General features: G+C 58.7%; 7 protein-coding genes across 7 annotated transcripts; 4 read left to right on the top strand and 3 right to left on the bottom strand.

The window, feature by feature from the left end:
* Positions 1 to 37: 37 nt before the first annotated feature.
* Positions 38 to 1,045, top strand: CMQ_5566 (meiotic recombination protein dmc1; the record flags this gene model as incomplete). Its single annotated transcript, XM_014313153.1, has 1 exon — positions 38 to 1,045. The coding sequence occupies one exon, from the start codon at positions 38 to 40 to the stop codon at positions 1,043 to 1,045; it is 1,008 nt and encodes a 335-aa protein (XP_014168628.1).
* Positions 1,046 to 2,200: 1,155 nt separating this feature from the next.
* Positions 2,201 to 8,472, top strand: CMQ_5499 (f-box domain containing protein; the record flags this gene model as incomplete). The annotated part of the gene is made up of 6 exons (XM_014313086.1): positions 2,201 to 2,380; positions 2,476 to 3,907; positions 4,970 to 5,373; positions 5,955 to 6,227; positions 6,314 to 7,531; positions 7,585 to 8,472. The coding sequence occupies 6 exons, from the start codon at positions 2,201 to 2,203 to the stop codon at positions 8,470 to 8,472; spliced, it is 4,395 nt and encodes a 1,464-aa protein (XP_014168561.1).
* A 2,917-nt stretch (positions 8,473 to 11,389) lies between these two features.
* CMQ_5614 (uncharacterized protein) lies at positions 11,390 to 11,632 on the bottom strand (the record flags this gene model as incomplete). The annotated part of the gene is made up of 1 exon (XM_014313201.1): positions 11,390 to 11,632. One exon carries the CDS (start codon positions 11,630 to 11,632, stop codon positions 11,390 to 11,392), a length of 243 nt encoding a protein of 80 aa, XP_014168676.1.
* A 1,866-nt stretch (positions 11,633 to 13,498) lies between these two features.
* Positions 13,499 to 14,298, top strand: CMQ_5491 (uncharacterized protein; the record flags this gene model as incomplete). Its single annotated transcript, XM_014313078.1, has 2 exons — positions 13,499 to 13,687; positions 13,774 to 14,298. The coding sequence occupies 2 exons, from the start codon at positions 13,499 to 13,501 to the stop codon at positions 14,296 to 14,298; spliced, it is 714 nt and encodes a 237-aa protein (XP_014168553.1).
* A 1,143-nt stretch (positions 14,299 to 15,441) lies between these two features.
* Positions 15,442 to 15,955, bottom strand: CMQ_5552 (uncharacterized protein; the record flags this gene model as incomplete). Its single annotated transcript, XM_014313139.1, has 2 exons — positions 15,442 to 15,471; positions 15,647 to 15,955. The coding sequence occupies 2 exons, from the start codon at positions 15,953 to 15,955 to the stop codon at positions 15,442 to 15,444; spliced, it is 339 nt and encodes a 112-aa protein (XP_014168614.1).
* A 469-nt stretch (positions 15,956 to 16,424) lies between these two features.
* CMQ_5672 (dual specificity protein kinase pom1) lies at positions 16,425 to 21,536 on the bottom strand (the record flags this gene model as incomplete). Its single annotated transcript, XM_014313259.1, has 3 exons — positions 16,425 to 16,564; positions 16,655 to 17,735; positions 17,784 to 21,536. The coding sequence occupies 3 exons, from the start codon at positions 21,534 to 21,536 to the stop codon at positions 16,425 to 16,427; spliced, it is 4,974 nt and encodes a 1,657-aa protein (XP_014168734.1).
* Positions 21,537 to 23,717: 2,181 nt separating this feature from the next.
* Positions 23,718 to 25,529, top strand: CMQ_5572 (integral peroxisomal membrane protein; the record flags this gene model as incomplete). The annotated part of the gene is made up of 1 exon (XM_014313159.1): positions 23,718 to 25,529. One exon carries the CDS (start codon positions 23,718 to 23,720, stop codon positions 25,527 to 25,529), a length of 1,812 nt encoding a protein of 603 aa, XP_014168634.1.
* Between the last annotated feature and the right edge of the window lie 1,930 nt (positions 25,530 to 27,459).

Below are 27,459 nucleotides of genomic sequence, written 5' to 3'. Positions count from 1 at the left end.
AGACCTATCGTCGACTATAGCAACACATACACACGCCATGGCTCCCATTCCAGCCACAATAGGCGATTTCTCCGTTCTACCGGTACGGATGCCGGCACTGCCATCGCTCGAGATGGCAGAGCCGGCCACACACTATATCTATGTGAGGCCCAATGCGCCCAAGATCCCGACAGCCGACGACGAACGCAGCCTCTTTCTAGCCAACGTGCCGGCCGACAGCACGGAGGCACATATGCGGGCGATTTTTGCACAGCTAGTGGGCCCGGGTCGTTTCGAGTCGATTGTGTTTGAGGACGAGCGGCGACAGGCGGCGGCAGTGTCGGAAAGCGCGAAGACGGCGATTCTTCCAGGCCAGGCAGCGCGGCTAGCAGCGTTGCAGTCGCGCAAGAGGAAGCGGGAAAGCCGGAGCGGAGCGGCAGCGGACGACGACGCCGAGAATACGGCGGAGACGGCCCGGGAGCAGCAGGCACGGCTGCCGTCGACGTGGCCGCAGCGGCTTCGACGGAGCGGTAGCACAGCAGTGGTGCTTCTGGTGGACGAGCGGAGCGTGTCAGCAGTGTTAAAGGCAGTGGCCAAGACGCACGTGCGGGGCGGCAAGGTGGTAGAATGGGCGTCTGGGGCGACGATGCCGAGCTGCGGTCCTTTTTGGCTGGCTGCACACAACCGGCTCGTGTATCCGGACCGGGCGACGATCGACAGCAGCGTCAACGCGTTCTTTGCGCTGTACAACGAGCGCGAAGCGGCGGCGGCCGAGACGGCGCGACGGCTGCGCAACGAGCCCGACGAGGACGGATTTGTCACGGTGACGGGTGGCGGCAACAGCGGCGCTGGCGGCGTGGCACGGCGAGCCGAGGCCGAGGCGGCACGCGCGAAGCAGCTGGCCAAGCAGGAGAAGAAGACGGCGGAGCTGACCAATTTTTACCGCTTCCAGCTGCGCGAGCAAAAGAAGGAGGAGCAGGCCGAGCTGCAGCGACGGTTCCAGGACGACCGGCTGCGCGTGGCGGCGATGCGGGAGAAACGCGGCAAGTTTCGGCCAGAGGCGTAGACAAAAGGTACGATATCTCATGTTCCCTGTTACGAGCAGCTCCCGGATACGGTATCCTGTCATGATGACGCCGCGGGGCCATCTCAGCATCCGGTCCGTGTCTTGTCCGTAGACGAGACAGACACGGCCGGATGAGTGCCGAAAACGACCGCGTTACCAAATACATCTTCTCAAACTCTCTGACGACAGGCCGTATCCGTCCATACACTATGCACATACACATCTTTCCGCCGCAGAGGGCTTTGCTAACACGGCGCATACAACGCAGACACAGAGGACATGCAGACTCTTCTGTCTCGACTGTGACTGGGACAACTCGGACCATCTGTGGGGACGACGGGGGTCACTAGCGGTGAATAGGGAAAAGGAACCACACCGCATATTGTGACAACGGCAAGCGGGCCCTGGAGGCCCAGTTTTTGTCTCAACGGGCGCCCTCGGTTCGTTTCATTGGCCAGATAGGACCAGGGCCCTGCTCGTCTGCACACGGGGCACATGGGCTGTGTGTGCCTGTGTGCTGGTGTGCCTGCCTGCCTGCAGCGACTGGCAGGCTCTGGAGCAAGCCGATAGCAAAACCATGTCATCCATTCCAACGGGACATCGTATATCACCTCCGTGCAACCCTATGTGTGATATGCAGTTGCCAGTGCGCAGAAACATGCCAGATACGCCACCATCACACACGTCACGTGGACCAATCAGGCGGGCGCGGCATGGTCGCCACAGCAACACAAGCGCCACATCGAGGCTTGCCGTAAACAAAACACCTGGCTCGTCCTGACAGCAGCGGAAAGGGCAGACAACAGCAGCCTCGTCACCGAGGAAGCCTGTACTCTGTACTCGTACCTTGCTTCTAACGTTCCCTGCTTTGTCTTCCTTTCTCTTTGCGTCGTTCCTTTGTCTGCCAGCTGCATTTTTGTATTTTTTGTATTTTTGTATTCTTATTTTTTCTACTCCGTACTCCCGAGACAGTTCTTGGCCGTCCGTCCCCACACGAGACAAGAGTTTCGAGTAATAATTTCTCCCTCCTCCCCTCGAGCTCCGACTGCAATTTCTTCTCTTCCCCTTCTCTCCCCTCCCCCTTTCCTCTTTCCCCCCTTTTTTCTATCATCCTGGAAGGACTGCCATCTAGCACGACGAATGCCACACGCCACGATGACGGACCTGTCCAACCTGCGGACGGCGTCAGCGTATATTAACAACCAGCTGCTGTCGCGCGGGCTGCTGCGAGATGGTAGCACCATTGACTTTGCCGATCCGTCCGGCAACGGCGACGTGGCTGTCACGATGGGGCGGATCATCAGCGTGGTCAACGACCTGATTTTGCGGCGAGACGTATGTTTGTGTGCGATTGTGCGGTCGTGCAGTCGTGCGAGCGTGCAATCTCATGCTCATCCCCCTCAGCGTCCATACTAACGGTTTCTTCGCAGCGAGACGCTGAACATCGCGAGTCTCTCTCGGCGGCACTGCGAACAGTCCGGGCGGAGTCGCTGCGCCAGACCAACGACCTGCAGCGAACGATGGAGCGGCTGGCCGATGCGGAGCGCCACGTCGATCTGGCCGACGCTGCCGAGATACAGCTGCGCGCCCAGCTGGCGGCGGCCGAAGCGGCTGGCCGACGACTACGCGACGATGCCGCGCGCATGCGCACGCTCGTGGCGCAGACGCGGGCCTCATGTACGCACGAGGTGCGGAAGCGCGACAGGCAGATCGACGGCCTGAAAAAGGCCGTAGCTGAGGCTGGACGGGCGCGTGGCGAGCGGCGCAACCCGACCATCACATCGATCACCATTGGGGGCGGACATCCATCAAGCCACAGCAGCGCTGCTTCCTCGCCGATGCCGTCGGCCGCCAGCGGTTCCGAGTCGGCCGGGACATCGGGGGGCGCGTACGACCTCCGGAGCGAGACGAACGCGTTTCTGGCCGAGCTGGCACGCGGCCTCAGTGACGACAATGAAACGCTGCTCGGGCTCGTGCAGCACACCAGCCGACAGCTGAAGGCGATGAGCTGCTACGACGACGACGAGGGACCGCAGGCCAGAGACGCCGGCGCCGACGCCAGCCTCGATGCACTCGCCCAGGACATGGACGAGGTGCTTGAGCACCTGCGCATCATCCTGACGAATCCGGCGTTTGTGTCGATCGAGGAGGTGATGCAGCGCGAGTCCGAGATCGGCCGGCTGCGCGACGGCTGGGAGAAGATGGAAGGCCGCTGGAAGGAGGCCGTGCATCTGATGGACGGCTGGCGACGCCGCATGGCCACAAACGGACGGTCCGTCAACATGGAGGAGATCAAGATGGGACTGCGACTGAGTCCGGTGCGGGTCAAGAATGTGGCCGAGACCCGCAGTCTGGGACTGGAGACGCTGGCCGAGGCGGATGAGATGGATGAGGATGAAGATGATGACGACGACGACGAGGATGACGACAACGACGACGACGAGACGGACGAAAAGAAGGGACTGCAGACAGAAGAGATGGAGTATATCTATGAGCGAGAGGAAGAGGATAGATTGCTGCAACAACAACTGCAGCAGCAGCAGCAGCAACAGCAAGAACGGCAAGAACGGCAAGAACGGCAACAGAAACAGCTCCACAAACTACTGCTAGAGCAACAGCAAGGGCACAGAAGAACGCGCAGCAGCGAGGACGGGTCACTGCGATTGGTACCGGCTCCAGAAGGCGAAGACGAGCCGCGGCTGTTTGAAGACCTGGACGTCGACAGCGAGGAGGACGAGGAGGAGGATGAGGAGGACGAAGACGACGACGACGACGACTTGGAGCTGGATGAGGAGCCCAACGTGCAGATCCTGGCACAGTCGCTGGTGATGCCGTCACCAGTGCTGCACCACGTGACTTCGAGTGATACGCTGGCACGATACACACCATCGCCGTTACCACCGTTGGCGTCACCGATTCACGAAGCAGAAGAAGAAGTGGTGGTGCAGACGCCGGCAGTGAAGCAAGGACCGGTCACTCGGTCAGCCACACGATCGGCCACACGATCGACTACGCGATCGGCCACGCGATCGGCCACGCGAGCGGCAGCCCCGTCGGCACACAGCACGCAGGCGCCAGTGTCGCGGCCGACGACGAGAGCGCGGCCAGGTCTGCGGCCGTCGGAAACGGCGGCAAACCGAGGAGACGCCGGCGCCAGCACCAGCACGGACTCACCTGCAGCCTCGGATGGGATGCGTGGCAAGAAACGGCCACTCGACGATGCGGCAGTGCTGACTCAGCCGTCCCGGACACAAAAGCCGGCAACGAGGGCAGGAGCAGGGGCAGGAGCGACGACAATCGCACCAGTCGCACCAGTCGCACCTGCCAAGAGCATGGCAAGCCCCACCCGGCCAGCACCACTACGGCTGGGAGGACCAACTGCTGCAGCCAAGCGGAGGCCAGCAACAGCACCAGCGACTGTTACATCCGTACCACCATCGCCGACACGCGCGACACGCACGACGACGGCGTCTCGAGCACAGCAGCGGGCGGTGGGAGGAGGTGGAGGTGGAGGCGCAGGTGCGGGTGCAGGTGCAGGTGCAGGTGCAGGGCGAGCAGCAACGACGAGAAGAGGACCAGGATTGACTGTCAAGGTGGACAGAACGGACAAAGCGAGCAAGCTGGAAAGGCTGCACTCGCCGACAACACCACGACGAGAGCACAAACTGCCGCCTCTGCCGACGACGGCGGCGACGACGACAACAGCCATGGCGACGACGGCAGCAACGGCCACGATGACAGGACGGAGACGCAGTCGATCATCGCCAGCGAAGCCAGAGGTGGGAGAGAGGGAGAGGGGGGAAAGGGGGGAGAAGGCGGAGAAAGAGAGGGAGAAGGAAAAGGAAAAGGCAAAAGAAAAGGGAGAGAGGCCAGCAGAGACGGCACCCGTTCCGTCATCTTCTCGTCTGCCACTTCCGGCCACAGGCATGCAACCAGTCAGTCCAGCGCTCAGCATGGCGGCCATTGCAGCAAAGCTGGCGGCATCGGAGCGCGAGGCAGATGCAGCGCGGGTGCGGGCGAAGCTGCGAGCCGTGCGAGGAACGCGGTTGGGGGTCGATAGAGCGAAAGAGGTGGTGCGGACGCCGAGAGAAGAAGCCGTCCGGCAGACGGATCGGTTGCCGGCCGACTCGGTCGATCCGGTCAAGCGCAGCCGGCCGGTCGACGTGGATGCCATGGACGTGGCCGAGCTTGGACTGTCGGGGCAGTCGGCACGCTCAGGACCCGTCCAGCGGTCACTGCGATCGGCTCATGCGTCACCCTGCAGCTCGACGGCCGAGCTGGCCGTGCCACGGAGGAAGCTGCATCGGGACCAGCGGCGGGCCAGCAAGGTGGCATCGCGGCGACGCAGCACGCTCAACCAGTGGGAGCTGGCCAGCCTGATGGCAGGAAGTGCAGAGGAGTAGGAGTGGAGGGAGAGAGGAGAGAGAGGAGTGGAGAGAAAGGGGAGAGAGGGGAGAGAGAGGAAAGAGGAGAAGAGAGGAGTGGAGAGAAAGGAGAGAGGAGAGAGGAGAGGAGAAGAGAGGAGAGAGGAGAGCAACGAGGAGAGCAGATGCGACAAGGTCACCGGCCTTGACGACATTTCCTTTGTCTTTCCTTTGTCTGGCCCGCCGGGCCTCTAATGTGTGCATGTCCAGACTCTCAGCCAGATAAAAGGCGAGGGCTAGGTTACGATAGTTACGATCCATGTCTATACCAAGGGAGGATCGAAGGGTGTACAGTAGTAATGCACTGTGTATGGAGCCGTATGTCTTGGATGCACTGTGTTGTACTGTCCTGTCCCAAAGGGAAGCCGCGTTCGCGTAGTGGGTCCATGTATTAACGCGTCTTCAGCGTTTCCTCGTCCTGCGTTTGCGTTCTGCTTTCTGCTTCTACTTTCTGCTTTCTACAATCGACATATACGACAGGCCAGACCGGGATGGAGCCGAGCAGAGGGCCAGCCAGTGCGGCGAGCATGCCCAGGAAGCGAAATGCAAAGGCGGCAGCAGACGGGGCGACGGACAGCGTGACCGCACAGGCTGGCCGCGACGCCAAGAAGGCGAGGACAGCTGATGACGAGGCTGCTGACTCGGGGCGACCGTCTTTTGGAGGTGCAGCTCGCAGCCGGATGGAAGCCTTCTGGGATGATGGCGTGCAGAAGCAAGCGGACGGTCAGCTGGAGGCGGCCCTGGCAGCGCTTACCAAGGTGAGTTCAGGGTTCACGGGGGGGAAGCTTACGGAAGAGGATTCACGGCTCACTTTGAATAGGCCCTTATTCTCTGTTCGTGTCAGAACCAGACACGGCAGCAATTCAAGGCGGCAGGCGTGCCGCTCAACACGATCTGTCCGATCGGTCGATGCTCGTGCAAAAACTTTGTGGCGGCAGCACAGACACGACGGCAGCAGCAGCAGCAGCAAGAGAGACGAGACCCATTTCCGATCAGTCAGCTGGACCTGGATGCGGTGTACCGGCTAGCAACGTCACGCGGCTGCAGCTGCGGCTCTGGGCGGGTGCGCTGTGACGAGCGGTCGCACGTGGCAGTGGTAGACCGAATGGCGATGGTGGCAGCACGGCTGGGTCGTCACGACGAGGCGCTCCGGCTGGCACAGAGCATCGTGGATCTGGCGCCACAGCGGGCTGAGGGCTATCTGCGGCTGGCCAAGGCGGTGATGGGCAGCAGCAGCCACGACCGATTCGCGGCTCGCTGTCTCTACGCCCATGGCCTCCACAACGTGCAGACACACGGCAACGGCGACGACCCTCTCGTGCAGGTCTTGGCCCACTGCAGCGCGCGCTACGGCTCGGCCGACTACCTGCCGCAGCTGCCGGTCGAGACGGTCGAGGCGGTGCTGTCCCATCTGACGCTGGCCGACGTGCTGCGGTGCTGCCGCGTCAACAAGACGTGGGCATCGGTGCTGCGACAGGTGCGCGTCCGGCTAGACTACGTCGAGCTGGGACATCGCTTCGCCGTGCATCGAGCCGGCCGCGGCTATCGGCCGGATGCGCCGGTCGGCCTCGGCTCCCTCGCCCGCCTCTTACGACGACTGCCGCATCTCGAAGCGGTGGCCCTGAAGCTGAGCGCCCAAGGCTACCTCGAAAAGAACGGCCGGGTCGATGCCACCGGTGCCATGGCGCCATGGATCGCCGCGGCCCTGCACCATTTTGCCGGCGTCGAGAGCCTGACGATCTGGCTGCCCGAAACCTGTCCGCGCAGCTTCGCCGACATGCTGCGCCAGAACGACAGCCCGCTCCCGCCGTCGCAGCGTGCCCATGTCTGCCTGCTCAGCCGCTGCCAAACGCTGAGCCTGAGCAACATCAATCGCTCCAATCGTGCCGCCGTGCTTGGACTGCTGACCGACGCCGGCCCGACGATGCAGTCGCTCCAGTTCTGCTGTTTGAAGAAAGGGACCAGCATCAGTGTCGACAACGTCGACCTTGCCTTGCCGCACCTGAGGTCCTTCTGGATCTGCAAAGGCTTGTGGACACTTCTCCCTGCTCTTGATATCGTGGTAAGGCAACCGGAAGCGGGGAGAACGAGAGAAAGAAAAGCTGACAGGAGCAGCCCAGAATCTGCATGGCCGCGCCGGGCCTCCAACAAGTCTTCTTCGATGAGGTTTCCTTCGACTTGACCGTGCACGAGGCCTTTCCGGGCTATGATGAGGCGGTGGTGCTGCAGAATTTGCACACGTTCGCGGTACGCAACAGCAACCTGGGCACCACTCTCGGGTTCCCGGGCCCGTTTCCACGGCTTCCGGCAGCCACGATGCGGTGCGTTGAACTGAACTGCGCGAACCGCGGCGGCGAAATATTGCAAGATATGGTGCTGGGAGCGCTCCTGGAAGGCCTTCCGGTGAGCGGTGGGATGCCGCGACTGGAGGTGTTTCGCTGCGCAGAATCGCTGATGGATGAGTCGCTGGAGCTGCTGCTGCAGAGCACGAGGGGCGGATCTCTATACTCGCTAGAGATCTGCGGCAAGGAACTGGAGGCGTCACTGCTGTACGACGAGTGCCTGGCCGTGCCGCATCCGAAACAGCTGCGCTGCATCGGCCTCTGCAACCTTGACTGGGACCCGGACCCAGGACTGCCAGGTTATGTGGCTGGCCGGTCTGTCATCGCCTGGCTGGCTCAGTTTCCCTGCCTCGAGGCGGTCCGACTGCATCTGGAACGGCCCGACGATGGCCGTCTGTTGCTGGCGCTGGTCGAGACGATCCGGAAAGCGAGAGAGGCTGCCAAGACGGACGATGACAGCACGACCCAGAGGAAGAGCCCGTGGGCCAAACTCGTCACTATCTACTACAAATGCGGCTCGTCTGTCACGCGAGACCGAGCCGAGAACCAGGCCCGCAGCCTCGGCATCACCGTCGATTTCACGGACCGTGATTTTTTTACGACGCCCACAATCTTCCCATACCCGGACAAGAAAGAAGTTTACGCGTGGTGGAAGAAATGAGACTGGTCACGTGTCTGGATAGCATGTTGAAACAAAAAACACAGTAGCTCTTATTACCTTCTACAGTGGGGAAGGTCCTAAGTCATCGCTACGAGCTATTTCTGTCGCTGCCTCTGTGCGCGTACGAGTACAAAAAAAGAATGGCAAGAGCCGCCTCCCCTGTTCTGTCTCAGGTGCAATGAAACCACAGCCAGGGCCGGCTCTTTGGGTGCTGTTGTTTTTGGCACCCATCCCATGTCGCTCGCTGGCCTGTCCTTGCATCCGCCCGCTCGTGTCGTCGGGGGGGAGGGGTGTGCCAAATTAAAAATAAAAGCAGGCATGCTCGGGAGTCCTCCTATTTTTGGCAACAGCCGCCGTTCCGCGCTAGTCGTTCCGTCCTCATTTCATCTCGGGTGAAGGTGGTGGGGATTGTTGTAAACGGAGAGCCGCATTTTGCAGGCCCAAGTGCACGCGATGGCTGACGTGATCAACGGTTCCACAGTCGGACTTTGGTTGTAAGAATGAGGACTGTCAAGGCGGCAGATTGTCGATTAACGGCATCGTATCTTTGCTAGCTTTACAGTTTGGTGGGCTTTACATAACTCTTCTGTTAGGTTACTGAGCTGCAAGATTCGGTACCGGTCAGAGAAATAGTAAAGTCAAAGTATACAGCCTTGCTGAATAATAAACTAAGGTGAGGCAGCTTATGAGGAACCCAGGTTGAACTGCTTGATGACCAGTAGGGTTCAGCTTCCATCTTGACATGGCTTGAAGGAGGGCAGCGGCCACTACGGGTACCGGTGCGAAAGCGAATTCTCCCGTTGGAGATCCGTGTTGCATCGTACACCGGAGTCCAGATGCAATTCGTGTCGAGTTTCGGTTGTGCTGTCCTCCGGTGTCATGGACCAGAGCAGTATCTTACGTCGTACTTCGTACTCGTACGCCCGCTGTCGCTACGACCAATTAGCGCGTCCATGGGTCCTGGAAAAGGCCCACTGTATTTAGCCCCACTGCTGAGAGCTCTAGGGCGATCTGCGGCATCCCACCTCCTGAGGAACAGCGTGGGCACAAAGTGATCGCCACCGTCGTATCTTGCCGTATCCGGGTGCAAGGATCAGGTGTCGGCCACAGGATGGAGCCCGAGTATGTGCCATCCGGCCGATCGGCTTTGCGCGCTTAGCGCTTGTCGCTCCTGTTTCTATTTTCGTCCGTCAGACGACCTCGTTCGGTGCGAGGACTTATGGCCATCGGACTAGGCAGCTCGATCCGCACCTGCAGTCCCTGGACCTCGAGGCGGCCAGCGCGCCAGGCAGCCAATTCTCCCCTCCTGTACCACTAAATAAGCACCAAACAGCGCGTTCGGGAACCTCCCTGCCGGGACACCTCCACATGCCTGACGTCCACATTGGGACGGTCTTTTAGAGGCTGTGCACTGTCCGATTTAGATGGTCAATTCTTTTTTTATGCTTTTGGCGTTGTCTCTGTCTATCCTAGACTGCCTCTCGCTTCAGTTCAGAGCCGAGGCCTGTTCCTGCAAACCATCTGTCCTCTTGTAGTGCCCGCTACAGAAGCGGCTCTGAATCCTGCTGAAGAAGAAACACCAAATGACAAGAAACAAACAAATATGACATGTAACAGTACTTTCAAATTTCCAGAATTTGTAGAGTTCGAGTAGCAAAACCATGGCCCTTTCCGCTGTCTGTATAATGCAGCCTCGGCTGAAACGTCTTGTAGGGTCCCGTAGGGAGATGAGCCCGTCTCGCAGGCTCCCTCCCGTGTTTCCCCAGCCAGCATTCCCTTTCATAGATCAATCATTCTCACGAGGAAACAGCAATTTGAAAATCAGTCAAACAGCCAAAAATGCAAACTTAACTATGATGGTTCATCGTGCTTCTGCTTCCAGAGCAGCATATCGAGGCCCCATGCCTGTAATTACCAGAAATATGAAAATGAAAATGAAAACGAAAAACAGAGCAGAGAGAGCAAAACAAAGAGCCCAAAACAACCTGAAAATGGCATGCTCGTCTAAGACGTTCCCCAAATGGGTCCTTTCACCCTGTATATCCAGTTTTTCCAGTCCTACCCCTTCTTTTTCTAAACGCCATAAAATCCGAATGCAAAAAAGCAACTGTGTGGGCATAGCCAATAAAGAGACAGGACTGGAAAGGGAAAAAATGATAACCAAAAATAGCAGTGAGCCCTAGATGGGAGAGACCAGATCCCCCATCTGTGCCTCTAAAGCTTGACAGAGAGGATGCTTGCTGACCGGCCTAGATAGAAAAAGATAAAAACTTAGGGGTATTAGAGCCGTGTGGCCCGTAGGAAAAAAAAAGCGGGGGTTGCTCTAAACACATTCCCATGCGATGCTGTCGAAAAAAAATAAAAAAAATAAAGAGGAAGCGAGACGTGGTTTTGAGGTCGAATACCAGTCCGTTGAAAATGGATTGCGGAGAGAATGAAAAGCCATGAGCCGTTAGGATCGAAGTTGTAGCGAGCAAACTGAGAGGGAAAGCATGTAGCTGTTATCGAGAAGGGCTGCCAGTTAAGACTGCCAAGCTGCTCCCAAACAGGGTCAAGACATCTCTCACTCCTTCTTCTCCTTGGATTTCCTTCGTGTCTTCGGCAAAAGGATGTGTGTTGTGCTCATTACCAGGCGGAGGCGTATGTTGAGAGAAAGAAGGTTGCATATGAGAGAAAAGGAGGTGGGAGCAAGAGAGCAGGAAACACTATGCAGCCAATGGCTGCATCACGGTGGTGCGAAATGTGGCACGAGTCGATCGTGGCCGACGAAGAGGTAGGAGAGTAGAGATGGCGTGCGAACTGTTGACGAGGTCCTGGCCCGGAAGGACTGCAAGTATCGCACCCATGCCCAAAAAGCAAACATCCTCAGCGCACACGATCGACACGACTGGCACCCCATCACCGAAGACACCACCCTTCACCGGTACTTGGAGCTCTGGTGAGACTGGCCGCTGTAGTAGCCAGAGTCCGAGTAGGTGTATGTATCGTCGCCGTAGGAGCCCTGTGTGGGTTCCGAGTGAAGCGAGCAGGTGTATCCCACAGGGATTATCCGCTCTTGGATCTTGTGGCCGGATTGGTTGTACGCCGCACATCGGTCGACTGCGTGTTGGTGGTAGACGCATCCGCAGACGGAAAAGCGTTCGACCAGACGGTAACACATGTTGAACTGACTTGAGTTGTCACTTTGGTATGGGGTGTTTGTTGTTGGACTCTTTGGTCGCTAAGAGGAAACTTGCTGGGCTGTGTGCTTGTTGGACTGGGCTCTTCTCTTTCTGGTGCTGGTTGCTGGTGTGTGCTGGTTAAAGAAACGAGAAACAGAACGGGAGACAGACGAGGCTATATATATGTATATGAGACCAAGTGTAGGGCAGAGCAGGTGGATGACTATGTTCCCAGAGGGCCGGACAGATTTGGTTGCGTATTACAAAAAGGAGGACAGAGGTCCAGAAGGAATTGAAGTCCGGAGTTTCGAGTTGAAAGTGGCTCAGGCCGGAGGGGGCGTCGACGGAAGAAAGCAGGACGAGAGACACGATGGCCAGACGGGTGGGAGGGGGGTGTAAAGAAGGAGGGAGCAAACGAGGGCAGTAATATGATTATCCGTTGAGGGAAGCAAAGGGACAAATGAAAGAGAGTGAAGTAGTTGTGGATGTTAAATAAGACTCATAAGGAGGGAGCTAGAGAGGAAGTGGGAGAAGGCATCGCAGCCTTATAGGTTTGACAGCCTGGAGGATAGGCATCATGATAGACCACACCGAGGACAAGGGACATCTGTTTTTGGCAATGATACCAATCAGCTGCGAGGCGACCAAGGCGCACTTGACCTTGCAACATGCAGCTAATCCAGCAAGGTGATGCAAGTGCAAGAAGGCGCAGGCACGAGCGTTGAGTCCTGGAAGAATAGAGCACACACAAGTGCGTGCACGAAGAGAGGGTGGGGAAGGTACCTGGGCACTCCGTAGCTTTGCTGGGTCGGTAAAGGCGCAGTCGGAGGGAGCGTGGATCGGAAGTGTGGATCTTGGGCGTGGGCTTATTATTGCTCGTACAGAGGAGGTGTTGGCGTGCTCAGTGGAGCCATGCTGGTAATAGTCAGATACTCGTACAGAGCTGTTCCTGGCTGCTCGGAGACAAATAAGGGGGTGGGGTCTGAAAGTGGATGCAGGGCGTGAGGATGAAGACGAAATGGAAGAATTGATGCCGACCATGAGCAGCAGCAGAGGCTCTGTCAAGAAAGTCGCGGTTGAGCAATGACAAGATGCCAATTGACAAGATCGCGACAGAGCGACAGAGCAAGCCGGCGACACAACGAGCCAGGCAGCCGACGACACACCGATAGTGTGACGACCAGCTGCCGTGATGGATAAGGCAAAACGGTGGTGGGACGTGTTCGTGGCTGACGGGTGTGGCATCGTTTGTGGTCCAGTAAGGCGCTATTCAGGGAAACGGGTCGAACGGCCCCGCCGCTAATTGACGTCCACCACGGTGGGAGTGGTGCCAGAAACGGCGTTCCAGGGCTTACAGATCAACGGCCGATGGTCATATCGTTGCTGTGGTAAGATGCCATCATCGTACATCTGGGCAACGACGAAATGGGACTGGAACAGGCCACTCGTTGACACATCTCGGCTGTCTGCCTTGAAACATTTCCATTGTTGTGACGGGTGGGTCGCGGCTGTTGCCTTGTTGCCTCCTGGTGATGCACGTAAGACTGCTGGAAGCAGGAAAAAAGAAAGAAGAAGAAGAAGACGACGATGACAGATCAGCTCGGCTCCCAGTGTTCGGCGCCCTTGTTTCAGCGATTGCTGTTTCGTTTCAGCGGCTCGTAGGGCTGCTACCCCGACCGCCTCGTGGCTTTGGCCCTGCTGCACCGTTGGGCGCAGGCGATGGGGCCCGAAAGGGAGGCCAACCGGTTCCCCGATCAGAGATCTCTGTCTGCTCTGCCATGTACTCGTATCTTACCTGCCCGTGTGGAGTAGTATCAGGATGGTGGCTGGTCCTGGAGCCCACCGCTCCTATTGGTGTAGCAAGAATGGCAAGGAGCGAGCAGCTTGGCCCCCACAGGTGCAAGTGGCAAAGACCATTGTTCGTCGACGGCCTTCTGCAGGAGCAGGATGACTGCAGGCACAGGGCTGATGCGGCAGCCAGGGGAGGCCGACCAGAGCATCTGACGGAGTGGGAAAGGCACAAACATCGGCAACAGAGCAGTCGAGCATGCATTGTAAGATACCGTCTGACAGCATAGGGCTGCAATGGGCCACGAATCGGGAAGGCGTGCCCTGTATTGTTTCCGAATTTAGCTGACAGGGGCTCGGGCTCAGGCCGCAGTCGCCAGAAGGAGAAAGCGCGAGGCCTCTGCTGACGGTCGCCGGGCGCTTCGTCTCCCAATGGGAGGACGTGACGGCAGGAACGAGCGCCGTGTCTGGCCACTTTCCGACAGTCTCTGTGGACCTGTGCTTCGGGGACAGGAGGACCCTGCTACGAGGATCCTCTCCATTGTCCGCCCTTAGCGCCTGCACTACAGAAGACCCAAGACGCCGGGAGAGCATCGCTACCCTTTCAGACCGTTCGTTGCGGCCACGCCTCACCGAGACCACACACCACACGGCAGGCTTTAGGCATCCGTGCCAGGCATCAAGGTCTGCGACGACCTTCTATGACGCATTCGTCCATCTGCCGGTAGCCCGAAATCCCAGGCTGCCGTGCCAAAAACGAAGGCGGAAAAAAGGCGCGCCAGGCTTCTACGATTCGCTGCTGCCGATGGGATTTCTTCGCATCCTTGGCTCGCCCTGGCAGAGAGCCCCGTCGGCCGATCGGTCGGCGGTGCGGTGAGGCATTACGGAGCTCTCGTACTCGTACAATGGACGATCCGAGCAGCGGTGGAGCCGGAACGCGAAAGGTGAAAGGTGAGAGATGAAAAGGGAACAGCGAATGGTCTACGGCAAATACGAGCACTGGTCCGGAGCCGAGGTGTGCGAGGGACGCAACCAATGACGTGAGTAGAAAGTGCTCTGCGTCTGATCGCAGACCCTGCGTCCTTCTAGAAGACTACCAGGATTCGTCTGACAGGCGCAACGGCAGCAACTCGGCTGCTGCCTGGGAAATGGCTCGATGTCCTCTACGAAGTACAGGCCTGTCGGTGGCGAAAAAGGCACTTGCAGCCAATCACCCGCTCCTGGCCGTTCAGCCTCGCCCTGTAGTTCACCTGTACCTGACATACTACTTCGTACGTACCGACTCGACCGTCTGGCTGCATGTCTCGGGCCAAGGCAACCATTCGTCTTCATCCGAGGAGCCCGTCATTTCGCGGGATCTGGCCAATCACGACGGCAGGCCTCTCTCAGCCTTAATCTGTTCCGAGACGTGAGCGACCGACGGAATGTCTCCAGGGTGGCATACAACCCACTAGCCACCAACCAGAGGCCTCGCTGTTGCAGTGTACATAGCTGCGCCTCAACCGGCAGCTGCAGGCGAGTGGGGCCGACTGATACTCCGTACGTCGTACTTTCGCGGCTGTCCATCGAGAGCACCCTCCTTTCGACGGACAAGGTACCGGCCAGAGGGACAAAGGTGCGGCTCCAAGCTACGGCGTCGCCGGCAGATGGCACTAGGCCGGATGAGGGCCTGACGGCCAAGGGAACGTTGCCGGCAGACGACGTGACTGGGTCGCCAGAGAAGAGATGCGATGCCATTTGCTGGCTGTGGTTTGCCACTCTCGACGTTGCCATCTACAACGCTGTAACGTCCAAACGGCTTTCTGCTACTGTGGCAGCAATGGCATGTCCAAGCCATGGCATTTCGATTTGGCCATTCGCCCTTGGATTGGAGAAGAGGGTGCCCAAGTTCGAAGAACACGGAGTGAATCATAAAGAGTGACTCAGCAATCAATGGCAGGTTGCAGGCCAGGCAGCAGATCAGGCAGCAGATCAGGCAACCATCACGAGTAGCAGCAAGAAAACAGAAAGAAAAAAAATCCTATTCTGGGACTGGCGCAAGGCTCTCTGCCTGTCGAGGCCAATACGGTGAGACGAGGACGCCAAAAAACGCCTTACCGATGCGGTGGTAGGGAAGTGGATCCAAAACGAGGTGAGATACGGACTATCTTACGGTGAGATCACGTGGGGACAATTGGCCCGTTGGAGCGCAAGGGCAGCCAATACGAAGGACCCATTAATCTTACCATTTCTGGCCAGTCGTAGAGATCACACAGAGTATCCTGTATCTTACCGCCGTCCTCCTGGGTGATCCCAACGGCATTAGCCGGCTCCACCGGACAGTCGGTGGCGAATGGCCTCTCGTCCCTCTGCTGCACGACTTCAGGGCGAGCCAACGGCCCTTTTCCGTGTTCAGGCCTCTTGCAGGCGGCCTCCGGCATGGTAGCCCGTGTCGTCCGGACCCCCGGTCTCTGTTCATTTCGTCCCAACCGTCTCATCCCATCTTGCTGGCCAATCGTCTGGCCGTCGATCTGCGTTTCAGATACTCGTACCATTGTATAGATAGTCCCTGCTCGTAAACTGCTTTTATTTTTGCTTTTCCATTCAGATATCGTTCCCATGCAACTGGCATTTGAGGCTGCCGACCACCGAAACTCTAGAGAGAGGAGAAAGAGGCCGACCGAGAGGGCACAGAGTACAATGCAGACAGGAGAAAAGAACGAAAAAACGACAATCATTAGAACGCGTGCTTCTGTGCCCCCTCTCTCTCGCTCCTTTCCCACCCTTCTCTTCCGGGCGCCTCCCTGTGGGCGTCGTCCTGTTCTATCGCGTAACGAGCTTGGAAATGCAGTCTTTGAAAAAGGAAACCAAGAAGAGGGAAGAGAGAGAGGAAAGGGAGAAGGACAAAGGAAACACTGCGTGATCGCCGTGGGATTACGTGAGCCCGCGAATCCTCCTAAAAAGCAAAAAGCAAAAAGCAACAAAACGACCGGGTATTTCCTGCCTTTTGCAGCCCTGCTCCTCTCATGCTCGCCGTGTCATCGCTGCCGTTGCCCCGGCTGCTGCCAGGTCTGCCCTGTTGGCGGTGGTGCCGCTGACGACCCGTCCGGCAGCCCGTGGCAGGTTGCTGCTGCTCATGTTGCTCATGCTGTTCATCACGCCTCCTGTGCCGCTGGCGCTGCTGCGACCATTGGCCCCGTTGTTGTTGTTGTTGTTGTTGCTGCTGCTGGACCCGGCAGCTCCTCCTGTTCCACCGCTCGTCCGCTTCGCCACCGACACCGTCGATCCTGTCACTGCCGAAGCCCGTCGAGACGACGACATCGTCGGGCCCATGCTGTTCGACTTGTGCGGACTCGACCCTATGCTGCTGCCCGCTACTCCGCCCACGGCTCGCATCGTCGGCGGCGCGCTCAGCTTCGTCGTCAATCCTGATCCGGCCGGAGGCTCCGGCAGTGGCCGTGGTCCGGTGCCGACTATTGTGTTGTGTCGTCGGATGGGCGACCCGCCGTCGCGGCTGTTACTGCTCCCGCTGCCGCCTCCCGAAGACAGCGCAAAGACGCTGCCGTTGCTCGCTCGCCCCATCAGCATCGGTACCGTCTTCTGGTGCGTGATAAACTCGTGCCGCAGCGCCTCCTCCGGCTTGAGCCGGCGATCTGGGTCCCAGCGCAGACAGCGCCCCAGAAAGTCCAGGAACGGCTCGTCGTCGCACTTGATCGCCTGCTGCAGCGTCTTGGATGACGGCCGTCGTCGCCGGCCCTTGGACGACACCGTCAGCCGCGGCTTGCCCATGCTGTCGAAGAAGAGCTTCTTGCGCGTGCTCTTCTCGATCAGGTGCTTCTCCGGAGGCCCAAACACCTCCATGATGCAGGCCAGCTGCTCCTGCTCGTTCTCGCCCGGGAAGATGGGCACGCCCGTGTACAGCTCCGCCAGGATGCAGCCCAGACTCCACATGTCGATCGGCATGCCGTACGTCATGCCCAGGATCACCTCGGGTGACCGGTAGAAGCGCGACTGGATGTACGTGTACACCTTTTCGTTCTCGAAGCAGCTGGACCCAAAGTCGATCGTCTTGATCTCCGTGTGCAGCGGGTGCCGCAGCAGGATGTTTTCCGGCTTCAGATCGCAGTGGATCACCCGGTGCTGCTTCAGCAGCATCAGCGAGCCCAGCAGCTGCTTTGTGAACCGTCGGATCATCTTGATCGAGAAGCCGCGGAACCCGTTCGCCTTGATAAACTCGTACAGGTTCATGTCCAGCAGCTCCGTCGAGATGCACAGGTGGCCACGGAAGTAGAAGCTGTGCGTGAAGTTGACCATGCTGTGTTTGTTTTGAGGGTCCTACACGGTCAGTCGGAGCAGAAAAAGGGAGGACAAACAGATACACACCCATTCGCGCAGCTTCTGCAGAATGTTCACCTCCACCAGGGCCTGCTGGTGGAACCGTTTCTTATTCCGGATGATCTTGACCGCCACGAGCACGCCTGTCTTGTGGTCGATGCAGCGTACCACCTGGCCGAAGCTGCCCTTGCCCAGCAGGTCGATGATCTCGTACCGGTACGCCAGATGGTCGCCCGGCACGATCGAGTAGTCGCCGCGCTCGTCGTCGTAGCCAAAGTTGGGCAGATCCGCGTGCAGGTCACCCACCACCTTGGCCGCGTTCTGCGTCCCGCAAAAGTACACGTCGTTGTAGTCGATGATCTCGCCGCGCTCGTAAATGTTTAGCATCGCAATGCGGATCGCCTCCTGCGGGCTGACCCGCTCCTTGGGCGTCGCCCGCTTGCGCAGCGCGTCCAGCGTCCGTGCTGCCAGCTCCGTTTCCTTGCGGCGCGAGCCCAGCTTCCGCATCTCCTCTTCCGCCACCAGGTCGTCCTTGTCCAGGGCCGACGTCGATACCGCCTCTGTCTTCTCGTGGTGCCGATGCCGGTGGGTCAGGTGCTGCTGTGGCGCCGACTGCTGCGACGACTGCTTCTGCTGCCGGAGACTGCTCGACGATGCCTTTCCCTTGACTATCTTCTGCACCGCCGACGAGTTCTGCGTCGCGTACGTGCGCGTGGACGATACCGTGCTCGTGCTCGCGTTGGCCTCTGCTGCCGCCATCAACGTATTGATCGTCATTTCCTTCTTGTGCTGGCTGTCTGCCATGCGCTTCTTGTCTGTCCTGTCGTGTGCTACGATGGCGTTCATGCTCGAGGCAGACGTCTTCCGCCGTGTCGGATCCCTCGGCAGATCGGACGTCGGGCTCGCCTTGAGTGAGTTCAGCGTGGCCGAGATGGGAATGCGCGGTGGCGGCATTCCGTCGTGCTTCACGTTAGCAGAGGACTGGCGCTTGTGGTGAAAGGGCAGGTGGTGTTGCTGTGGGGGTTGCGGCTGTTTGGAAGGGTCGCCCGAAGTCGATGGAACGGCCACTTCCGGCTGAGCCCCACCGACAGCTTTGTTGTTGCGCTTCCACGACAGACTCAGCTTCCGCCGAAGGGACGAGCCGATGGACGACGGCGTCGGCGGCTCCTCTGGACTGGACAACGGCGGTGGTGATTTGGCCGGCGGCAGCATGGCAGTTTTCAGAGGCGGCATCGGGTTCTCGGCCATAGCAGCGGCCGCCGATGCGATGATGGCCGATGCGGCCTCCATGGCAGCAAACGCTCTGGACGGCGTCGGTGCCGGCGCGCGCGGTCCCGACGGCCTGTGCGGTGTGGTGACCGGTATTGGTGGCAGAGCCGGGGTTGTGAACACGCCGGCAAAGTCGCCGTCGTTGCCGTCGATGGTGCGCCGTTTGAACATGTTGGTGCTCATAGGGCTGCCGCCCTTGGGGACGGACGAGGACGAGAACGGCGACATGGACGGCTTGTGGAACGGCGATTTCGTCGGGACAGGCGCGATGGAGTCGGACGAGCTGGCGGTATCTTCGCCGCTCGGCGAGTCGCGACGTGTGTGGTGGTGTACGGACGAGCTGCTCCGTATGGCTGCCGGGAAGTCAGCCAGGTCGTCGTCGTGGCGGTGCCGCGAAAAGAAGGACCCCTTGGCCGTCATTGGCGTGGTCGGGGTCTTGGCGATGATGCGGGACGGCGGCGGGCTGAGATTCCGGTTCGTCGTGTTCTTCTGTTGCAGGGCGGCGATCTTTGCGGTCGTGGGTGTGCTCAACGGCTGCAGGTTGATGGGTGGCAATCGCAGTGGCTGCAGGTTTTTCTTGTTGTTGCCATTCGATGTAGCTACACCGTTGGCTGGCTGACTTGCCTGACTTGCCTGACTTGCCTGACTGGTCTGGCTCGCTTGATTCAGCTGGCTCATCTGGCTCAGCTGGCTCGTCTTGTCACCGCTTCGGAAAGCCCGTGTGCTGGCCTGGCGCTGGATCTTAGCCGGCGGTTCCAACGACTGCGGATGGCTGCCGGAGAGGCTCGCGGTCGACGTGCTGCGGGTGCTGCTGCTGTCAAAGGCAAGGCCGGACTTGCGCTTCTCCAAAAAGGACAGCTCGGCCGGCGAGCCCTTGGGTGACTCGTACGCCTTGGGAATGGCCGGCACCGGCGGCACGTCCTCGCCATCGTCGAGATTGGACATGGAGGTTCGTGGTGCCAGCGTCTTAGGGCCTGGCAGGCGCGAGCTATTGATGGGAATGGGCATGCTTGCCTGTGGCAGTCGAGGCTGCACCGAGCCGACCGAGTTGCGCGCAGCATTGTAGTTGGCCGACGAGCCGGCCGAGAGGCCTGCGGTGTAGGTCTTGCGGTTCGGATCGGGCGTTGTGCGCTGGGACGAGGGCGTCGACGTCTTTGGCGGCAGCACGGATGGTGACCGCGACGAAGCCCGGACCTCTCCCGATGGCGGCAGAGATACGGCTGCCAGCTGGGCTGTATCCCGACTGGCGGTGCTGGCAATGTTCAACGTACTTGTTGTGGTGCTGGCACTGACGCTGACGCTGGCGCTGGCGCTGGCGCCGGTGCTTCCACTGGCAGTCAAGCTGCTGCTGTTGCTGGGCGGCATAGTGGACATGCGCTTCAGCCTCCTGGTATCGGTAGGACTGATAGTCCTTGCACCCAGCCCGGTTGCGTGAAGGGCAGAAGGCGCAACAGACGCCCGTTTCGCCGACGATGGCTGACTGGCCGACCCCTTGGAAGCGCTTCCGAACCCGACGCTGATGGTGCTGTTGTGGATGGGCGTGCTGTTGTTGCTCAGGCCATTGCTGCTCCGTGGTGCCCGAGACGTCGGCCCCATGGCTCTAGCAGGGTGGCTCTGGTTCTGGCTCTGGTTCTGGCTGCTACCGCTTGCAGCGGACGCCTTGGGGGCGCCACCGCTGAATTGGAAAGGCTTCACGGTAGTGGTCCGTGAGCCGGTCAGGCTGCCACTCAGGCGGTTGCTGCTATCCAGAGACGAACGGGTCGAGCCAGAGGCTGGACCGTCCGAGATGGACGTCACGCTTGGCCGTCGACGCGATGAAGACCGCGCCAGGCCCGATCCTTGTTCGGGGTCGAAGATGCCCGAATTGACCGACTTCCTTGGCGCCTTGCTGAGGTTGCTGTTGGAGACGGGGGGGTAGTGGCTCGGACGACGCTGTCTCGTGGCGACGGCCGCCGAGGTCGTGTCGGAGACGGACGAAGAAGCCGGGATGCTGCTCTGGCGATTGGTGAGGCTGGGACGACGCAGAATACCTGCTCTCACATTGCGAGCGGCGGGCAGGACGTTCACGGCCGAGATGGGGGTTGACGAGGGGCCAGCGATGCGGGAAGAGCCGGGGCCAGCAGAAGGGACTGGGCCTCCGGCCGTAAAGACGACCGGTTTGACCGGACGGTCAGCCTTGGGGTCCAGGATGGCGCCCTGGCCGGAGGGCAAGGGAAACTGGGCTAGCTTGAACTCGTGCGAGGCGGACTCGAGGCTGCTCTGCAGATCGTCGAAACTGACGGACGGGAGGAAATCAAAGGTGGATCGGTCGGCCGAGTCGTCGCCATGGTGGGCGGAGCTGTTGGTGGAGGGATTCCCGGAGGCGGCAGCCACGTTGTCGGAGCCATTGTTGCGGCCAAAGGAGAAGAGCGAGTGGTTGTTGGAGGCGGTGGCGCTCAACATTGGAGTGGTGTTCTCGGAGACGGAGCCCCAGGACGGAGATGGATCGTCTGCCGGTCTGGAGCCAGCCCGTGGCTTGAGGCCTTTGGTCATAGAGGAGGGCGAGACACCGGCTGGGCGAAGCTGGACAGGTTGGACGGCTCGTGTCGGCAGTCGAAGGGGAAGGCTGCGCGTAAAAAGGGACAGGATCAGCAAATCAGCAAATGGGCAAATCAGCAGCAGCTTCGCACGAGTGGAGAATGCGGGAATGCAGCGAAATAGGGGGCTTTGAAGCGAGAGGAGCCCTCAGGAACAGGGTGTGAATGCCGTGCAGATGCAGGCGTGAGACGGTGGCAGGATCTGTTCTCTCGCGTTGTGGACAAAGGGGAGGGAGGAATTTCAATGGGGCCCAGAGCCACACCCACCACCACTCACTCTTATCCAGAAGAGACGGCCGCAGCGACGATGGTGGACAACAGCTCAGTCCGGTCAAGGAGCTGAGAGCATCCAGGAGGCTACCTCATTCCGCAGGATGGTCTTTTGCTGACGAGACAGAATGGGCCGGGCGAGGGGGAGCGAAGAGACAGAGGTTGGCTGGTGATGGACGCGAGAAATGGGCTGTGCCCAGGCAGAGCGAGAGGGAGGGAGGGAGAAAGAGCAGGAGCAGATGCAGGCAAGTGCAGACGCCAAAAGCACAGAGCGGTCGATGCAGCCCCCCGAAATGCAGCCGTCGATAGATGCGGTCGTACGCGTGGCACGAGAGGGTGAGGGTGTGAGAAAGAGGACGGGAGGAGAGAGACACGAAAAGCGGAATGGAGACGGGAAACCGTGATTTGTTGGGCAGTCTGTTATGTTCGCAGCACGGCGAAGGAGGCGGTCAGGGGATTGGCAGCTGGTCTAGCGTTGTAGCTAGCATGCAGTGCTGGGGAAGGAGGCTGCAACAGGCCCTAATAATTAGGTGCCATGGCCACTACTGGCAGGAGTGTGGGTCTTCTGTCTGCAGGCTGGCCACAGTCGAGGCGGTATTACGAGAGGGTCAGGGCAAGAAGGAAAAATGGGAAAAATGGGAAAAAAAACGAATGGAAGTGCAGGGTCGAATGACGTCGAGCTTCAAGCTTTAAGCTTCGGTGATCCGCAGTCTACGAAGCGAACACGAGTACTCGCACTCCTCCTGCGTACAGACAAACAACATGATTACACGAGCGGGAAAGCCAGGTTGGCCTGCTGTTGCACCACGTGCCGGCTTGGCCAAGGCGGTCTACAAAGTACAGACATGCGTATCTTTTGCACACAGCTCTGACAAGCTCACCAGACTTGACCTGGTGGCGTCCCATCGTGAAACAAGCTCTGCCGACGTCTGTCAGGTGCTCAGAGAGAGTCGTGCCGGTCAGGAGCCAATCCGATGCGGCCAGTGTCCCTCGGGCAACGCTCTATCAACTGTGTACTCCGTACTCCGTACTCACACGCATCTACTCCGTGCTCAGATCGGACGTCGACAGACTTGTCGTTAGGTGGCCGTTGCAACCACAGAAGGGAAAAACGCCTGTCGGGCACTAGTGCTGCCTAGCGCAGGCACAACGCGACGTAAAGGGGCGGTACTATGTATCTTACAAGCAGGCCGCCACGGCCAGGGGCTGCAATCTTTTTGTCTTTTGCTTTTTCTGACCAGAGATGAGGCGGAGGGATCGTCGTCGGCTGGCGATGCAACAGTGCTGCAGAGCTGATGATGCTGCTGCGTGCCGCTGCTGCTGCTCGTATTTGTTTACCGTGCGTCTCGACGGCGGGTCATCAGCGCGACATGTCACTCGGCAGATTGGGGGATGTCGCAGGTTCAGCCATGTCGTATCTTACTGTGTCAAAAGAAGAAACGGAGCATATGGCGGCCATGGCGATATTAATATCGTTTCAAATTGCCGTCGCACGTAGCGTAGATTGCTGCCGACGTGCATCAAGCGTGGGCGTCGCGGATTGGCCATCCGTTTGATGAGTGTGACAGCCCAAAGCGTGGCTGATACGTTCTCGGTCAGGCATAATGTCGCGAATATTGCGTACGGGGTATACCTACGAGTAGTAGCATCGTTGGTTCGATTTGGTACGGAGTACGTAGTACAGTACGAAGAGATAGTGTTGCTGAGTCATCACACACCCAATCAGTGCCTTCCCCGCGTCCAAGAATGAGTGCGAGCACGTGTCACAGACATGTGACGTACTTTCGTCTCGTGCGCAACGCGATATCGTCATCAGGCCTCATCAAACCATGTCCGGCTGCAGCTGACGGTCACGTCCCTTGCTGCCATGGAAGAGCTGACCTACATGTTTCTCGGCTCGCCGTCGATCGAGGGCGAGCTGGAGCCGGAGGCCGCATCGCCGGCCAGTCGTCACGGTGCCCAAAGCAGTCACGAAGGCAACCATCGACGGTCTGCATCAGCAGCAGACGCATCCCCGGCATCAGCCACGAGGCACGCACGGTCGCCGTCACGCCCGCCCGAGACGCCCAAGAAGCGACGCGGCATCCGCGGCTTTCTCAGCAGGGCCAACCTGCAGGATCCGCTGCTGGACAAGCTGTTCCAGCAGGTGATCCCGATCGACAATCTCAACGGCGATGAGGCGGCCGATGCAGACGGCCAGCAGCCAGGCACGGACGATGCCGGCGCGCCAGAGGATGTGGGCGACGATCTCGATGACATCGACGGCGGCAGTCCGGCCAAGAAGCCGCGGCCCGGCTTCAGCGTCGCCATCATGTCGGCCAACTTCCGGCGCTTCAACGCACGCATCGGCGTCGTGTTCCGCTTCCAGAAGCGGGTTGAACGTCTGCTGGCGTGGCGTCGGGCCTCGCACACGCTCGCCCTGCTGGGCGTCTACTCGCTCGTCTGCCTCAACCCGTACCTGCTGACGATGCTGCCGCCGGCCATCTTCCTGCTGGCCGTCCTGATCCCGGCCTTTGTGGCTCGGCATCCGGGAGGGACCAGCGGCCCATCTGCACCGTCTTCGCAGTCAGCAGCAGCAGCCAATACTCCCGACTATACGCCTTATGCCCGTGGTCCACCGCTGGCGCCGCCGCGCACCGTCAAGCCCGTCAAGGAGCTCAGCCGCGACTTCTTCCGCAATATGGGCGACCTGCAGAACAGCATGGAGGACTTTAGCGTGGCCCACGATCAGGTCGTCCAGCTGGTCGTGCCGGCCACCAACTTCTCCGATGAGGCCTTCTCGTCCGCCCTCTTCGTCGCCCTCTGTGCTGCTGCCTCGCTGCTCTCGGTTGCTGCTCATCTGCTGCCTTGGCGTCTGCTCTTCCTCTCCGGTGGCTGGCTGGCTGTCGGTAGTGGTCATCCGGCCGTTGCTCGTGCCCTGCGGCTCTGGAGCCGGAAGACGAGGAGTGACAATGGTACAGGCAATGCTGCCACTAGTACTGCTACAACTACTACCAACACTACCAATACAAAAGATGCCACCATATCTACTCCCACCTCCACCCCTATCTCTACCACTGCTTCTCTCTGGAATGCCTGGGTCGCCGCCGACATCATCTTGGACGAGCCGCCCGAGGCCCGCGAGGTCGAGATCTTTGAGCTGCAGCGCCGGTCTGCCGCTGCCGCTGCCGAGTGGGAGCCCTGGCTGTTCAGCCCCAGCCCCTACGACCCGCTCTCGCAACCGCGCCTGTCGCTCTATGCCCGGCCTACCGGCTCCCGCTTTTTCGAGGACGTCCTCCCGCCGCCCGGTTGGGAGTGGAGCGAGAAGAAGTGGGCGCTCGACCTCTGGAGCCGCGAATGGGTCGAAGACCGTATCATCACCGGCGTCGAGGTTGAGACCGAGGGCGAGCGCTGGGTCTACGACATCTACAGCGATCAAGAGCAGCAGCAACAGGCTCAGGCTGCTGCCCAGGCTGCCACCGACGCTGGCCTCGCCTTTGGCGACAGCGACTTTGACGCCAACGACTCTGTCCTGCGCCCGGTCGGCGCCGCTGCTGCTGCCGCGTCCGCGTCCGCTTTTCGCCCGCAGATCGGCCCTATCTGGGAGGAGGGTGAAGAGGGCATGGGCCGCCGCGGTGAGTGGCGTCGTCGTCGCTGGGTGCGCACTGTCAAGCGGAAGAAGATCACGGCCTCGTCGTGAGGTGCGGTGAGAAGGGAAGGGATCGGGGCGTTTAGGCTGTCAGTCTATCGTCGATTGTTCTTGTGTTATTGTTCTCTACTGATGTGTAGTCTTGATGCTTTGACAGTGTTAGGTCTATAGCTATTGCTTCTTCGTTCCAATTCATGACAGACTGCCGAGTTTTTATTTACATATCCCAAATGTAACTTTCCTTCCTCCCGGAATGGCTCTCAATTTAGGTGGCTTTATTAAACATAGGTACTAGACCACGGAGCGCATCGTAATACTAGATTAGTGTACGAATATGCAGAATTTTCCAGCGTCTCTAATATTGTTAAAAATTTCTGAATCAAACACAGCAGGGCCGTGATATGACAAACAGAATCCGCAAGCGTTGTTTGGCAATAAAACAAGTACAGAGGGGAATTTTGTGACGATTCGCTGTTCCTTGCCAGCTCCCTTGCGTGATTGTTCCTTGCAAGATTGGACATACACTGTTGCCGTCGCAAGCCGTGACACCCAGTCTCCATGAGCCCGAATAACTGCATGACCAAGGGGAGGTTCGATAACATCATCCCACGTCTCAATTGATCGTATCGGGGTCATCGGGACCATCGGAGTTTCTCCATGGTCGGATGTGCATGTGCATTTATTTTTGGCCAACCGTGCAATGAACATCTTGTTGAGGCATCTCCGGACGTCGACGTCGCCAATCCATGTTCCTTTGTGGTATATTGATACGATAGACTCGAGAAGGAAGACTTGTCTGTCTTGGTTATTTCCACTTTCGGCCCCAACTAAGGGGACGTAATTTGTGCTCAGAGATCGCCATGATATTTCGTCCCGGCCTGCCATGTCCGGATTATCGGGTGATATAAGAATAGTGAGTCCAGGTTTGCCAATGTTCCCCGCTACTCTCTTCAACTCGCACGGATCGGGAGACTTCCATGGGTCACAGGTGAGCTGCAAGATAATAGTTAGAAGCCAGAATTAATGGTATAGTAGGCATTCGCACACTCACAGGCTTAGCAATATATAGACTGTCCTCATACGCGATAGAAAATGCACGAACTAGTGTACCTGGGTCAATGTCGCAGCCTGCCTCAAAATATGCAACGCATGAAAAGGCCACTTCCTGGCTAATTTGACGCAAGATAGGTCTAGCAAATCGGTAGGCTGAATCGTTCAAATAAGCATGCCATTTTGTTAGGTGCAATGGCTTATTTAAAACTCGGGTCGAGAAGGTTGCTTCTGGAAGGTATTGGTATATCATACGGGCCGTATAATGCGCATCTATGAGAGGCTCCAGGTCCGATCTGTCCTTCGTTTGATACCTTGGATTGAGTAGGGTTTTGAGAGACCCCGGGCCCGATCCACCCATCATTTGATATCTTAAAGTAGAGAGTAGGGCTTTTATGTCGAACATGTCTAAATTCAAACACCATGCAAGGTCATCAATGGTTGGTATTGCAATGCTACCGTCAATGCGGGTCGCTACCGGATTTTCTTCCACGAAAATTGCAGCATGTTCCGGATCACCGCATACGTATTCATACTTTTGTCGGTCAGAGTTGAAGTCACCGAATAGCCGTGTAAACACAACTTTCGGAGGAAGGTGATCCTTTCTTCTGGACCTTTCAGTAAGCCAACGAGGTTGCCGATATTTGTCAGAGCTTTGAAAGGGGATTCGAGATTTATCCTAATGAATGCTCTGGCTTTCTTTTCTCCTAAAGCAAACAATTTAGGTACCATATCGTCATGATAGTCTTTAGCACCAATGTAGGCGCGAGCGGCTTCGTAGAATATATGATTCCAGCTCTGAACTTCATTGGACTTATAATCTCCTGTCTTCGAAAAGCTTTCAGAATCATCCGCATAACATTCATCCATTTACACCATGCGTCTATTCTGCCCATTCACACCGCCATCATAAAATCACATGACCGACATC

Source organism: Grosmannia clavigera, assembly GCF_000143105.1.
Source record: "Grosmannia clavigera kw1407 unplaced genomic scaffold GCSC_89, whole genome shotgun sequence".
Taxonomy (NCBI): domain Eukaryota; kingdom Fungi; phylum Ascomycota; class Sordariomycetes; order Ophiostomatales; family Ophiostomataceae; genus Leptographium; species Leptographium clavigerum.
This window is presented reverse-complemented; position numbering and strand designations above follow the sequence as displayed.